The sequence below is a fragment of the Octodon degus genome, unplaced genomic scaffold (assembly GCF_000260255.1).
Source record: "Octodon degus isolate 3935 unplaced genomic scaffold, OctDeg1.0 scaffold00007, whole genome shotgun sequence".
Classification (NCBI taxonomy): Eukaryota; Metazoa; Chordata; class Mammalia; order Rodentia; family Octodontidae; genus Octodon; species Octodon degus.
In genome coordinates, this window is record NW_004524583.1 from 15651384 (window position 1) to 15666784 (window position 15401).

Consider the following 15401-nt stretch of genomic DNA (forward strand, 5'->3'; position numbering starts at 1 on the left):
GATATATAATAATAGTAGAGTAAAATATACCCTACAAATATACTGTAATGAGAAACTTTATTTTATTCATCCATGGGAGTGAAATCTTTGAAAGAAATTATCACTTCCTCCCATATTTAAAAGGGTACTAAAATTCTTCAAATAGATGTTATCAATATGTATTTAATAGGTACACATATGGAACTATACAGTTTTCACCTCGTGAAATATTTAAAATAAGGCCAAGAAGGATACATCTTCATGTGGAATATTAAGATGTGCAATATATTAAATTACATATTGTTATAATTATTTTATATTTCTAATTATAGTTAAAATTATGTATAACAAAAAATATAACATAATATACCCAATGAAGTTGATCTTACTTCCCCAAGCATGCCCTCACTGCTCTATACAATAGCATTGGCAGATGTCATTTAGCCACCAGCCTTGCTGCTTTAATAATATTAATCAAACTTTAATAATGTTATCATCTCTTCTAAAAATCTATTTCTGGAAAGAAAATACTTAATCAAATTTCACCATATTTAACATAGATTACTAAAAATTTAGAAACCGTTTAACAATAAATTAGTTATCAGGTATAGCCTTTTTGAAAATGTAACACCAACAATAAAGTTTTTAATTATATTTAGTATTGAAAACCAAATACTCACAGAGAAGGATCTTGTACAAGATCTTTGAGATTTATCCCACTACGGTCTTCTGCAAGATTTCTGAAGCAGCTATCACTCACTAAAAAGGAAAGAGAAAGAAAAGAAAATTAATGTATGCTTACAATTTATTTAAGATATTGATGTACAAATGAATTTTAAAATAAATTTGGCTTTAAAATTTTTTTCCAAATATCCACATTGATTTATTTCAGGCCTTTTAAATGTTAATATTCAATAAACAAAGGTAACATTTCAATAACAAGCCATAACTAAAGCACAGATTTTATACTAAATACAAGATAGAAAATAATAAGTATATGGGTCTAAATTTTGCTTTATTTCTGTATGAACCAAAATGTTCAAGTAGTGATCGATAGTAAAATACAGCCTTTCTGTGACCCAGACAGCAGATATCTTGAAAATAACTTGGCAAGACAAAAAGGAAGTAGATCTCCAGGAATAGGAAGGAATGAAGGGGAAAGTTAGAAATGACAGAGAAATTAGAGAAATGGGCCATACTACAGAGAAAAAACAAACAAACAAACAAACAAACAAAATACAGTTTGGAGGCTTAACCTGGCTCCCAGGGAGGAGAGCTTCTGGAGCTCCATGGAGAAATAATGGATCAGGCCACTTGAGTTAGCACTAGTAAGTCCATGGCTATTGTAAATTATAGGCAGTGTGGGGTTTTACTTCAAAATCGACTCCTTCTACAAGGAAAATAACAGTTACAGAAGGAATCCAGCATAGTGACTGTCACTGTGAGTGTTTAGTCAGGGGTGATTTAAGAAAGGACTTAATTATATAAGACTGAGCCACAGAACAACAAAAAAGCAAGTTCACTTCAGAGTTCAGTATTACCCTCTCAAGGTGACTGGATGAGAGGAAGCCACAGATGACAGTTGTGAAGAAGGTGTAGGCTTCACATAAACCTCGTGAAATATTTAAAATAAGGTCAAGAAGGACACAGGGCCCTTTCCTCTGTGGTGAGAAGCCAGGGTGGTGAATGCAGCTTTCAAGAACAGCTGGGTTTGAAAGTGTTGGCATTCAGTAAACTGGTTTGCTTGAACTCTTGCTCTGCTGCTTACATCTAGCACAGATGAAGTTCTGATTTCTTCCCCACGTCCCAGTATGACCAAGAATGTGCACAGATTTGGATACTTGCCAAGCAGCGTAGGGAGAACAGACGGAGGGGCTTCTGAATTGGGATCACTGCACATATGCAAAGGCAGAGAAAAACATAACTTGATGGACTTCAAATCTTAAGAGCCTAGAAATGCTTCACCTAAAAGTATAATAAAACAAATTGGGAGAACTCATTTTTTCCCCTTTCTCTGTTTCACTGCATGTTTTGGGTTGGGATTTTTTTTTCTTTATTCTTTCCTTCCTTTTTCCTTCTAATTTTCTTTTTGAAAATTCATGTTTTCTTCTTCTTTACCTTTTCTTGTTCTTCTTTTCTGCTAACTTTATCTAATCCTATTAGTTTCATATTACACCTTAATACTACTATCTTTTATCCTAACTTTACTCTCATCATCTTCCACTGCTTCATTTTGCAAAGTTTTGTCCTTTCACTCTCCCATTCTCCATTATATCTTTACTCATATAAGCATTAAGACTTATTAATCTTTAGATAGTTTTCTAAATGTTATTATTGTTTAAATATTTTGTTCTTAGTGAAGTAATAGCTGTTACATTTAGTAATATTTATGTAAATATTTGGCTGACATAGTATTTATACAAGACAATAATTATAGATCTATTTTTCAATGATTAAGAGTGATATGTTATTGGTTTTTATCATATGCCAATACCTAGTTTGTCCTTTGCTGCCACTATTCTTAATGATTTAATTGCTACTGCCAGGATGACATATTTGTTGCTATTCATAGATTTTGGTTTTTTGTCAATACCCAAATTGCCTTTGTGTCATTAACAATACTGAAGTCCCTTCCAAAAAATTTGGGTTCTGGATTAATTACTTTGTATCTTTCCCTCACAAATTAGTCAAGGTGGTCAAAACTTGGGACAGAGACAAAGGCCTATATTTACCCATGCCCTGAGTACATGACTGAAAAGCACACACTAACTAAACAGACTAAAGTCCCTAAAGGCATCAGTACAACGAACAAAACAAAACAATAGAAAAATGAGAAAACAAGACAACAAAATATTTCCAAATACTCCCACCTGCCCCAAAGCTGATAGATGGAGTATTAAAGAGGAGCAAATAAAAAACCACAAATTATTTGAAAAGATGAGAGGAGATAAAAAATCAGGCCAATTAGGTGCTTAGAAAGCTCAAAAAAGATACAACTAAATAGATAATTTACATAATGATCAGTAACTTTACCAAAGACACTAATAAAAACACTAGATAAGCTAAAAAAGTAATATAAAACATGAATGACCACTTTCACAAAGACTTAAGAGTCCATGCAGGAGACCGCCCAAGTTTGCAGGGTCCTCATTTGACCAAGAGCCCAGACCCAGCATGTGAATGAGACTGCCCAGGGCCCACTGGATCCTCATTTGAACCACAGCCCAGGCCTGGCCTGTGAGCGGGACTCCCTGGGGCCCACCACGTCCTCATTTGACCAGCCCAGTGTGCGAGTAAGACCGCCCAGGGTCCTCTGGATCCTCATTCGACCCACAGCCCAGACCCGGAGTGTGAATAGGACTGACTGGAGCCCAACAGATCCTCAGTAGACCCGGGCCCAGCATGTGAGTGAGACCACCCTGGGCCACTGGAACCTCATTCTACCTAGAGTCCAGGCCCCTGTGAGAATAGAACTTCCTGGATCAGACAGGCCTGATGTGGAACCCTGCAGCAGAACTCCCTGAAGAGAGGCTAAAAGCAAGACACACCCAACTGATCCAGGAGCAGAAAATCATGCCAGAGTGGCACAGAGGGTTTATCTCCAAAGGGCTGCAGCAGGAAGAAGTGGAGTACAACAGCCAGACCCAAGCCACACCCACCTGGACGAGTTTGAACTTGGTAGATCCTGATCTGTTAAGGTAATAACTACATCTAAGCTCTACACTTAAGGTCAAAAGATAGCACTATACAAAATGACAAAGAGAAGGCGCAAAATGCACTCTCAGGCCCTGAACCCATCTAGAACAAATGCAGGAGATAATAGCATAGAAGAAATTAGAAATCCCAAACCTAAAATCTCTGAAATAATAGCAGCTGAAGTAAAGAAACAACTGCAGAAAGATAAAGAGGAAATCAGATCAGAAATAATTTCTGCAGGGCTGGAGAGATGGCTCAGTGGTCTAAAGCACCTACTTAGAACAAGCTTAGCAAAGCATCAGGGACCGCGGTTCAATCCCCCAGCACCACATGCCAGCGAGGGCCGCCCCCACACACACACTCTCTCTCTCTCTCTCTCTCTCTCTCTCTCTCTCTCTCAAATAAAAAAAAAAAAGAAATAATTTCTGCAGTAAAAAAACGAAATGATAACTATAACGAAAGAAGTACTAAGTGCTTCTAATGAAGACACTGATAAAAATATAGAGGAGAATAGAAAAATGATGTAATCCTTGAATGAGAAATATATGAAAGAAATAGAATGCATGAAGCAGATTCAAAGTGCTATGCAGGAAATTAAAACTTCAATCACAAGCTGGCAAAACCATTTGAATAAAAGTGAAAATAGACTTTCACACCTTGAAGACACCAATGAAGCTAGTGAAAAGGTAAGAAAAGATCTCTTAAAAACAACTAGGGAGGGGTCGGGGAGATGACTCAGTGGAATAAGTGCTTCCCTGGCAAGTGCAAGGGCCTGAGTTCAATCCTTGGTTCCACCAAAATAAATAAATAAATAAATAAATAAATAAATAAATAAATAAAACAAAAATGTGTCCACGCACATTTGTGTTTTTAAAAAATTAAAACAAAAACAAAAAAAACCAACTAGGGAGTTCCAGCCCTAGCCTAGGCCCGGTGAGTATGTGAGAGAGCTTCTGGCTACCCTGAGCCCTCAGGACCTGTCTGGTCCAAGCGCAGACATAGCAAGGGTGAGACCCTCTTCTGAGCCCTTTGGACCACAAACCACCACTGCGCAGCTCCCCCCCACCAGCCCAGTGAGTGAGAACTTCTGCCTGGTTCTCAGGACTCTTAGATCCATCCCTAGCTCAGGCCCGGTGAGTATGTGCGAGAACTCCTGGCTATCTTGTGCGGGCGGGACCTATTCGGTCCAAACTCAGGCGCAGCATGAGTGAGACCCTCTTCCAAGCCCTTGGGACACCCACCACCACTGCACAACCCCCACCCATGCCCGCCCAGTGAGTGAGAACTTCTGCCGCATTCTCAGGACCCCCAGATACAGGCCCAGCCCAGGCCCGGTGTGTGGGACAGTTTCCTCTCTCCCCTATTACCCGTTGTCCCCTTCAGACTCAGCTCAGACCTGGCATACAAGCTTGGGGTGAAACTCTCCACCTGCAGTCCCTGCAGAGAGTGTAGGGGACTGAACTACACAAACAGTCTAGAGGCAGAACATCTTGCCAGAGGGAACAACAGGTTCACTCCCAAGGGCGGTAGCAGGAAGGAGCTGAGCACAGCAGCCAGATCCAAACCAGGCACAAATGGACAAATTCAAACTTTGGAGATCTGCACCGGTATTTCAGTAGGTGCTAAGGTTATAACTGCACCAAAGCTCTACAACAAAGGTCAGAAGACAGTGCTATACAAAATGACAATGAGAAGGAGCAAAACACAATCTCAGACATCAAGCCCAAGGGTATACAGATGAACGTCCATTTTGTATCTTTGTATTCAAAATGGTTAGGATAGATATACAGCTACAATCTCTTAATTCAATGAACAGAGGGATTTGTTCTAATAGTGTTTGCAAATAGGGTATCACGTCAGCATCTTGTACAACAAATAACCTCTAGGACGACAGTATGCAATGTGTTAATTATTAAAACTGTCCTACCAATTTTGATTTGAAGCTGTCAGATTGCTATTTGTTTCTCAATAAAATTATGGAAAAAAAAATACCAGGATGCAGGAAAAAAATAATTCAACATCTGCATAATGATGTAAAGAAGAACAATGTAAGATTAATAGGCATCGATGAGAAAGAAGGAGTCAATACAAATGATAGAAAAAGAACATGGACAGAAGTAATAGTGGAAAACTTCCCAAATATGGGGGAAAAAAATCTGACATTTAGGTAACTGAAGCATATAGAACTCCAAATAACATGAAACCAATTAAAACCAAACCCAGACATATAATAATCAAGTTCCCAGAAATTCAGCACAGAAACAGTATACTAAAAGCCAGTAAAGAAAAGAAACAGATCATATTTAAAGGAAAATCCATCAGAATAAAGGCAGATTTCTCTTCACAAACCATCAAATCAAGAAAAGAACGAGCAAAGTACTACAAGTCTTGCGGGAAAACAAATTCCAACCCAGAGTTCTATACCATACAAAACTCTCTTTCAAGTATAATGGAGAAGTGAAATACTTCTATGACAAAAAACAACTAAAGCATTTCATGATGCCAAAGCCAACCCTAAACAGACTACTGAAAAGTATTCTAGAGAGGGATCAAAATAACCACAACTCCATGAATGAGAATGGAAAGAATCCACCAAATAAAGCAAACAATTAAACACAGGCGAATAAGAGGTATACAAAAGCAATCTTTGAGTTATTCTTTTGTATACAGCAGCAAAATATTTCCATCAGCATACTCTACAAATGGACTTTTCCTGCACCCTATGGGTCATGATTCTATCCAGGTCTACAGGGTGTTTATCTAGGAAATGGCAGTAGCTCAGTCCCACAAGTCAAACCTGGCCACCAGTAAGCATCACGGACACTGTCCATATCCACAACATACTAGAACTTTGTGCAATACATATCCCCAAACTGTTAGAAATGCAGGTCATATGTCTCCCACTACATTATTTATCTTATGTGTTATTCTTAGCAATTCTCTATTATCATGAAAAAGTCTTCATTTAATTGTTTTGAAATATTTAATTTTTAATTAATATTTAATTTTTTGAATATTGTTTAATCTTAATTTTTAAGATTCTTACTGTATCTTTGATTTACAATCTACTTAAAAGACACGGTATTATATTTCCATATAGTATTAGAAACTTTAAAAAGTATATTTCCATTTTCCATTGACTATATATCACTTCTTCCTTGTCTTTTACACACACACACACGAAAAAAAAAAGTATGTAATCTGACATAAGATTGATACTGTTTTGTAGAAATCTTCAATAACCTTTTAAATGGGTTCATCCAACATATCTTACATAGTCCTGCATAACTATCATTTTGAGAGCTCTTTATTCTTTATCCAGGACCATACAGCAGCTTCTCTTGCCTTATGGATTATATTCTTTTTTATTTCTTCAATGCTACAACTGGAGGTATTAGAATTTTTGAGTTTGTAGAACTGAAAAATATTTTACTTTTAGTTTTCAAAGGTATGTTTGCTAAGTATAAAATTCAATGAGGATAGATCTTTTTTTTCTTTCAGTCCTTTGAATTAATTAGTTTCTTATACACTGCGTCTTTTTTTTCTTCGTAATGTGAAATAAGATGCTATTTAATTTTGTTCTTCCAGAGCTAATTTTTATATGTGCATAATTTAATCATTTCTTTCTTTACAATTAGTTTTGGACAATTAATTTTTGTGTATCTTGGTATGATTTATTCAAATTTCTCGTGCAAAAGGTTCATTTTTCTTGGAAATGTGCTATAATTTCAACTAAATTCAGAAATTTAACACCTTTAAATATTTATTGCCTACCCCTTTCTACTTTGAGAATTATAACCATATGAATATAAATTTCTTGAGGACCGATCTGTAAATTCTTCATTTTTATTTTGGAGAATTTTTATTGTTGCACTCATTTAAGTTGTAAATAATTTATTTATAATGTGCAATCTATTACTAATCTCATGCTATGTATTCATCTCAGAAATATTTCTCTAAATTTCAAAAAAAATACTGAACAAACACATGGAATAAATGAGTGAAACAAATAAATAAATAAATGAAAAAAATAAAAATAAAATGAAAGAAAAAAGAGTATAGGACCTCAAAGTATTTAAGATAAGACATATTGTGCTGGACCAAGTAATATATATATGTTTTTAATAGAGAGATCTATAGAATTTGTGACTCTATAATCAGGAAGAGGCACAGTTTGCAGGTGAAAGAAGATAATCCATTTCTTTTTACCATGAGAAAGGCATACACCCACTATATTATTAGGTTTTGTTACTGTTAAAAAATAAATAAATAAAATTAAGAAACAGAGTCCATGCAAATGTACCAAACAGAAATCCAGATTAAAACTAGACATAAACAGGGTGAGAATAGAATTTCATAAGTAGAACAAAGTGGTCCCTCATCATGGAGGTTATGTTCTAGACACCCCTCATGATATATTCACAGAAATAAGAGCAGAATAATTTCCACAACAGGAAACTAAAAACAAGTGAAAAAAAACCTGTTATTTTCAGAAAAAACTGATCATAAGAGAAAAATTAACTATTGCTTATGGGAACTATTCAACAGGAAGAGACAACAATTATAAGCGTATATGCCCCAAACACTGGTATAGCCAACTGATTAGACTTCAGGGAGAATTTGTCATTTAGATACACACTAAGGAACTAAGAGGTACTATTAGAGAAAAGAGAAATGACCACAGTTTTTGGTGTTGGTTGGCTCACATGACACATGAAATCCAGTAGATTTCAGAACTATAGATAATCTCAGGCTAATTAGCAGGCCCTACATGCTTTCCAAAATGGAACTGAGGAAAAATAACAGTTATGTAAGTTTCTAATTCTTCTTCATAATGAATACTTATTATGACAAAAATACTAAGTACGATAAAAAGTACAAAGTATGACCAACAATCTATAGACCAACAACAAATTCAATAATATTCATAGGTCATAGTTAAACGTTTAGGATCTTAAGAGAACTACATAACATGATACCTTTTTTATAACATGATATCTTAAAAAACCAAAAACTTCCAAATAGACAATGAAAGAAAAGCTATAAAATAGAATTAAAGTTACATTGGAAATGAATAGAACAAATGACCTTAAGAAATTAGTGGATACCTTTCAGAGCCAAGTCAATAAAACAAACAAGAATTTGTGATTTTGAAAATATCTGAACTGAAGCATAAAAAGAAAACAAAAATAAAACATCATTTTTATTTTTTATTAATTAATTAATTAATTAATTAACTTTTTTTTTTGTTGGCGGAACCGGGGATTGAATTCAAGCCCTTGGGCTTGCCAGGCAAGCACTTATTCTACTGAGCCATCTCCCCAGCCAAGAAAACAAAAATGAACAGAAGATAAATAGGGGAATCATATAGTCAAATACATATGTGATTGCCACCATACTCATACAGACAGACAGACAGATAGACAGACAGACAGAGAGAGAGAGACAGAGAGAGAGACAGAGAGACAGAGAGAGAGACAGAGAGAGACAGAGAGAGAGACAGAGAGAGAGAATATTTTAAGAAAGAATAGTTGTCTAGAATATTTGAAAATTGATTCAATACATTACGTATAGCTAGGAACTATAAGAAACAGCATATAGAAAAATAAAACCAGAAACAAAAATCAAAATGCTGAAAATCAAGATAACAAGAAAATCTTAAAAGTAGCCACAGGTAGATAAAGGACATATCACCTTTAAAGGAAAAAATAAGATGTAAAACTAAGTTAAGTGGAAATTATAGAATCCAGAAAACAATGGAATGTTGTTTAATACACTGGAGAAAACTGAAATTCTAAAAGACTATACCAGTAACCTCTCCCACCATCACAGAGGTCCGGTAGACATAGGACAGCTATGAAGACCTGGTGAGTCCTGTGTGATGTCCACATCTGGCATGGTACCTTTGCTGATCTGTGGTCACCTGTCCCACCATCAGATAAGGCAAGCAGACACCAGAAAGCTATGGGATCCTGGTAAGTCCTGCCCTGCCCCGACCACCTTCAAAGGAGCTTGGCTGACTTACAGTCTGCATTTCCCCCTGGTCACAAGAGTCTTAGAGAGCTGTACCTTGCCCCCTCCCACAATCATGAAAACATAATGGAGCTTCAACCTGCTGGCAACATCCTCACAGTTTTCCTAAGCAGTGGTTCACCCCCCTAATCATGGCAGAAGCCACACTGAACTCCACACAGCAGGAGCTTTGATGAATGTACTCCTCCCACCTCTCCTGACTGTTCTAGGATCCTTGCTGACCTGGGCCCCACCTCCCTCCATCACTTCTGAGTCTGGGTGAATATTAGAAGCTTGAAAAATGTCAAAATTAAGGAGCAAAAGGAAATCTCAGACCTCAAGACCACAGAGAACAAGTCCAGGAGATAAGGACAAAGAGAAATTGGGCCATCACACACTTAAAATTTCTGAAATGAGAGCAACTAAAGTAGAGAACCAACTGAATCAGGCTACAGAAGAAATAAGATCACTAATAATCTCTCAGGTCAAAAAAGAAATGACAAGAATCATGAAAGAAATGCTTAGCACATGTGTAGAAGGTGTAGATATAAAAAAGAATAGAAAAATTATGAAAACATTGAAGAAACAATACAGCAAAGAATTGGAAGGCATGAAACAGACTGAAATATAAGGAAACTAAAAATTCCACTGCAAGCTGGCAAACACACTTGAACAAAACTGGAGATAGACTATTAAGAGCTTGCAGACAACATTGCAGCTAGCAAATGTGAAAGTAAAGATCTCTTAAATATAACAAGGTACCAGGAAATAACAATTCAGTAGCTAATACATAATACTAATAAAAACAATATAAGACTGATAGGAGTCAAGGGAAACAGCTGGAGTCAGCACAAATGACATAAAAAGACTATTTGCAAAAGTAGTAGCAGAAAATTTCCCAGGCATGGGAAAGAATCTGACATACACATAAGTGAGGCATATAGAACTCCAATTAGCCATAATAAGAAGTAAATCTGTGAGATCCTGAGTCCTGGAAACCTGTCTTCACACTGAATACTGCCAGGGAGACCTAGTAGACCTAAACCTGCATCACCCTGACTGTAGTCATAGTTATTCTGAATGCCGGCCACCCATCCTCACCAGGAAAACTGCCAGGAGGACCTGGTCAGCCACTCCTGGCTCACCCTCACCTTTGCTGGAACTTGGCTGGGCCCCAGCCACCTACCTTCACCTGGAGGACTGCCAAAATAAATCCTGAGGGGATTTGACTGACCTTATCAGATACAAAGGTTACATTTCTTGTTATATAGGTCTTGCTTCATCTTAGTCTTAACCATCTAACAGAAAAGTATAAACACAATGTATAAAAAGTAAAGCCATATTAATATGCTGACCTGTAAAAGGCTCAAGTCAACAACTTTTGACATTGCTAGTCTTATGGAAAACCCACTACTATTATGGACTACTGGACTATATTGGGATATTCTGCTGAATTCACAAACCTACAATATTTAAATGACAATAGAATATCCTTCTCTGACAAAACTAAACAAAAAACGGGATACAAATGAATGACTATTTTGTATCTGTATATTCAAAATAGGATAGATATACAGCTGCATTCTCTTAATTCAATGAATAGAGAGATTTGTTCTAATAGTGTTTGTGGACAGGATATCATATCTGCATCCTGCACTATGAATAACCACTAAGATAAAAATGTGCAATGCATTAATTATTGAAACTGTGCTCTGTGCTAGTTATTGGTTTTGAAGCTGTCTCATTGCTATTTGTTTCTCAATAAAATTATTTTTTAAAAAATCAAATGACAAAAAAATATGAAAAAATATTCAACATCACTGGCCATTTAACAGATGCAAATGAAAACAACACTGGGCTGGTGAGACAGCTCAGCAGACTAAGTGCCTGCTTAGGAAAGCACAACGGCTGGGGTTTCACCCCTGGCACCACATGCTACACTGGTCCCTCCCCTGCACATTGAGCTGGTGACCAAATTCAGGCATGGTGGCACGCACTTATAATCCCACTGCTGGGGAGGCTGAAAACAGGACGATTACTAAGAGTTTGAGCTGCATAGTGAGACCCTGCATGAAAATAACTAATTAAATAAATAAATAAATAAATAAAATAAAACAACAATGAGATACTACCTCATTCCACAAAGAATGGCTATCATCAAGAAGTCAACCAGTAACAAATGCTGGAGGGGCTGAGGTGAAAAGCAACCTTTCTCTACTGTTGATGGGAGTGCAGGCTAGTACAACCATTATGGCAATCAGTATGAAGATTCCTTAGAAATCTATGATTAGAGGTCCTATCCAAGCCAGTTATTCCTCTCCTTGGTATTTTAACAAAATAACTGAAATCATCATACCACAGTGATATACATGCACAACAGCAGCACAATTGGTCATAGGTAAATCTTGGAAACAACTCTAATGCTCATCAACTGAGGAATGCATAAAGAAGATACAGTATTTTTACATAATAGAATATTACTCCAGTATAAAGAAGATAAATTTGAGGCTTTATAGCTAACTGGATTTAACTAGAAACCTTACCAATGAGTGAAATGAATCAGACCTGCATGTACAAATATTGTATTTTCTCATTAGTGTAAGACACTGAAACAGTAAATAAAATCTGAAAGGTACAATAGATACCATGAAAAGGAAAAAAAAAATCAGTTCAAATGGAAAGAAAAACTGGGATTAGCTAAAGGACAAAAGAAAAGGAAGGGAAAAGTTATATATGATAGCTTGCATAGCTGTACTGCTGATTTTTCTTATCTGTAGAAAGGGACAGTTAATGCTTAAATTTTCTTTTCTTGTACATTTTAATTTTGTATGAATTTTTTACTTTTACTAATTTTGCATGGTTACATTTGGTAATCTAAACAACTACTTTGAAGAAAACATTATGGGATACAACAACCATTGTCCAATTCCTTTTTTTTTTTTTTAGTGAAATTCTGTATCATTTCTAATTTTTTTTACTATTTTTTATTCAGTTCAAATAATATATCAATAAAAGAATAAAAATAAAAGACTACATTGAGAAAATAGCTCTCTAAACTTAAAGATGATGTAAGAATATATAAACATATTTGTATTTTTGTTAGCATAACACTGATGTGTTAGTTTCTATTGCAATTCAAGTTTTGTAGACCATAATAGTAGTGGGTTATCCAAAAGTTTTATTTTATAATATATTATATATATATATATATATATCATATAGATTATATTGAGCTAAGAATATAATATTGTTCTACTCTACCTAAGTAAGAATATAATATTGCCTTGTTCTTTTAAAAATTGATTAATAATTTTTATATTTTACATCCCTGTTATGGTTTGTGAATAGGTGTCCCCCAAAGCATCATGCCGCCAAGGGGTAGCTCCAGGAGTTTGTGATTGATTACTGTGGCTGTGGATGCTATACCTGCCCTGGGGCAGGTAATTTGCATTACAATGTAAGGAGGAAAGAAATGCTAGTTGCTTTATCTGCTGCTACTCCTTCCTTGCTCTCTTCTTGCTCTTTGCTGCAGCCATGAAAGGTTGTTCTCTGCCATGAGCCACCCTGCCTTGGAGCCAGGTTAAGTATGGACTGAAACCTCCAGTACTTGTGAGCTAAATAAGCCTTTCCTGGGCTGGCTAAATAGCTCAGTGGATTAGAGCACCTGCAAGCAGGTGCAGGGGCCTGGGGTTTGATCCCCAGGCCTGCTATGCCAGCCCCACCCCCAGGGCACCCTGAGAGGGCAACTGAGACTGGGCATGGTGGCACATGTCTGTAATCCCAGCACTTGGGAAGTTGTAAACAGGCAGATCACTATGAATCTTATCTAGTAGTGAGACCCTGAACACCCTGTAGACCCTTCCCTAAAAAAAAAAAAAAAAAAAAAAAAGCCTTTCCTCCCCTCATTTTGAGTGTTGGTATTTGTCTCAGCAACGAGAGAAGAGTAACTAATATAATCCTTTATTACAAAGTTCCTCAAAATTATATGCGTTAAGCCTCAAAATCTAGATCTGTATATAGCTAGCTAGCTAGCTGCAAAGTTTTGGAGTAATTTGTTAATTCTAAAGAAATACTAAGTTTTTGTTATCAGTAGAGAAATGAGCTAATATCGAATTTTTCAACTATACTTTACAGAAATTGCCCTACCTACTCTTTGATCAATGTTCTGGTTTGCAAAATTTTAACACAAATCTTTTTCATTCTAACATTTCCTTAAGGAAGACATCTGGGACTGAGTATGGCCCAAAGGTAGTAGGGGAAGGTGGCACATTATAAGTGTTATGGCTTGTGTCTAGATATCCCCCCTCAAAGCCACATGCAGTCATAGGTGGGGGTTTTCAGAAGTTGCAGGACCTACAGTACAGGATGCTAGGTGGGTGATAAGTAAATTAGCGTACTGATCGGTTTGGCATAGTTCTGGGTAGCATGATTAAGGGATCCCCACCCTGACTGTAAGAGCAGGGAGCCTGGAAAATATATAAAAGAAAAAAAAGAATCTATTTCTTGTTGCTTGTCACTTGTTGCTTGTTGCCTTCTGGCTGCCTACATACTCCTCTGCCATTCCAACCTGCCTTGGAGCCAGCCAACTATTAACTAAAACCTCTACAAGCTGAGACAATAAAATTTTCTTCCTTTAATTTTGGATGTCAGATATTTTGTTGCAGCAAGAGAAGAGCAACTAAGACAGCTGAATTGAACCATAAAATACGTTTTTATAATATTTCTTGCCCATTTTAATAAAGAACAGAGAATAAATGTCTTAAAAGCAGAATGTTTTGGAGGCTTAATTAAAATGGAATAAACCTTTGTTCTCTAAAAAATGTTAGGAAGCTACGTTTTAAAATATTTTTGCTAAAGGTAACTTTCTAAAATGCATGTTAATGCAAATTAAAAGTACACTGAGATTCACCCCAGAAAAAAATGGCCATTATCAAGAAGTAAACTAATAACAAATGTTGGAGGGGCTATGAGGAAAAAGGAACCCTTTTCCACTGATGGTGGGAATGTAGACTCACACAAACACTATGGAAATCAGTGTGGAGATTCCCCAAAAACTACAATTAGAGGTCCCATTCAACCCAGTTATTCCCCTCCTGGGTATTTTCCCAGAAGAACTGAAAACATCATACCCCAGTGATACATGTGCACCCATGTTTATATCAGTATAATTTGTCATAGCTAAATCTTGGAAACAACTCAAATGCCCATCAACTGAGTAATGTACCAATGTGGTATTTTTATACAATGGAGTATTACTCAGCTATTAAAAAGGATAAACTCAAGATTTTTATAGGTAAATGCATGTAACTACAGACCATATTCACAAGTGAAATAAATCAGACCTGCATGTATAAAGATCTTATTGTCTCCCTAGTGTGAGAACCTGAAAAAGTTAAAAGGATCTGAAAGGTACAATGGATATTGTGAAAGGAAAATAAACTGTTCAAACGAAAGGAAAAACTGGGATAAGGGAAGGGAGAAAAGAAAGAAAGAAGAGAAAAAGAAATTTATATGTTCATACATAGGATAGCTTGGATACTGAATTGCTGATTTATTTCTGCTTGTCTGTTGAAGAGAGCTGTTAATGCTAATTTTTTTTTATTTTATTTTATTTTTAAATAAATTTTGACCAATTTTACATGCTTATATCTGGTAAGCTGAACAACTAATTTAAAAACAATATGCAATATAACAACCACTGTTGAATTTCTGTC

At 36.1% G+C, this 15401-nt stretch overlaps 1 protein-coding gene across 1 annotated transcript in view; it reads right to left on the bottom strand.

The window, feature by feature from the left end:
- Nucleotides 1–15401, bottom strand: part of Gphn (gephyrin) — an 837950-nt gene that overhangs the window by 613787 nt on the left and 208762 nt on the right. Inside the window, exon 2 of the mRNA XM_023701464.1 lies at nt 660–738. Coding sequence (XP_023557232.1) covers nt 660–738 — 79 coding nt within the window. The remainder of the gene's footprint in view (nt 1–659; nt 739–15401) is intronic.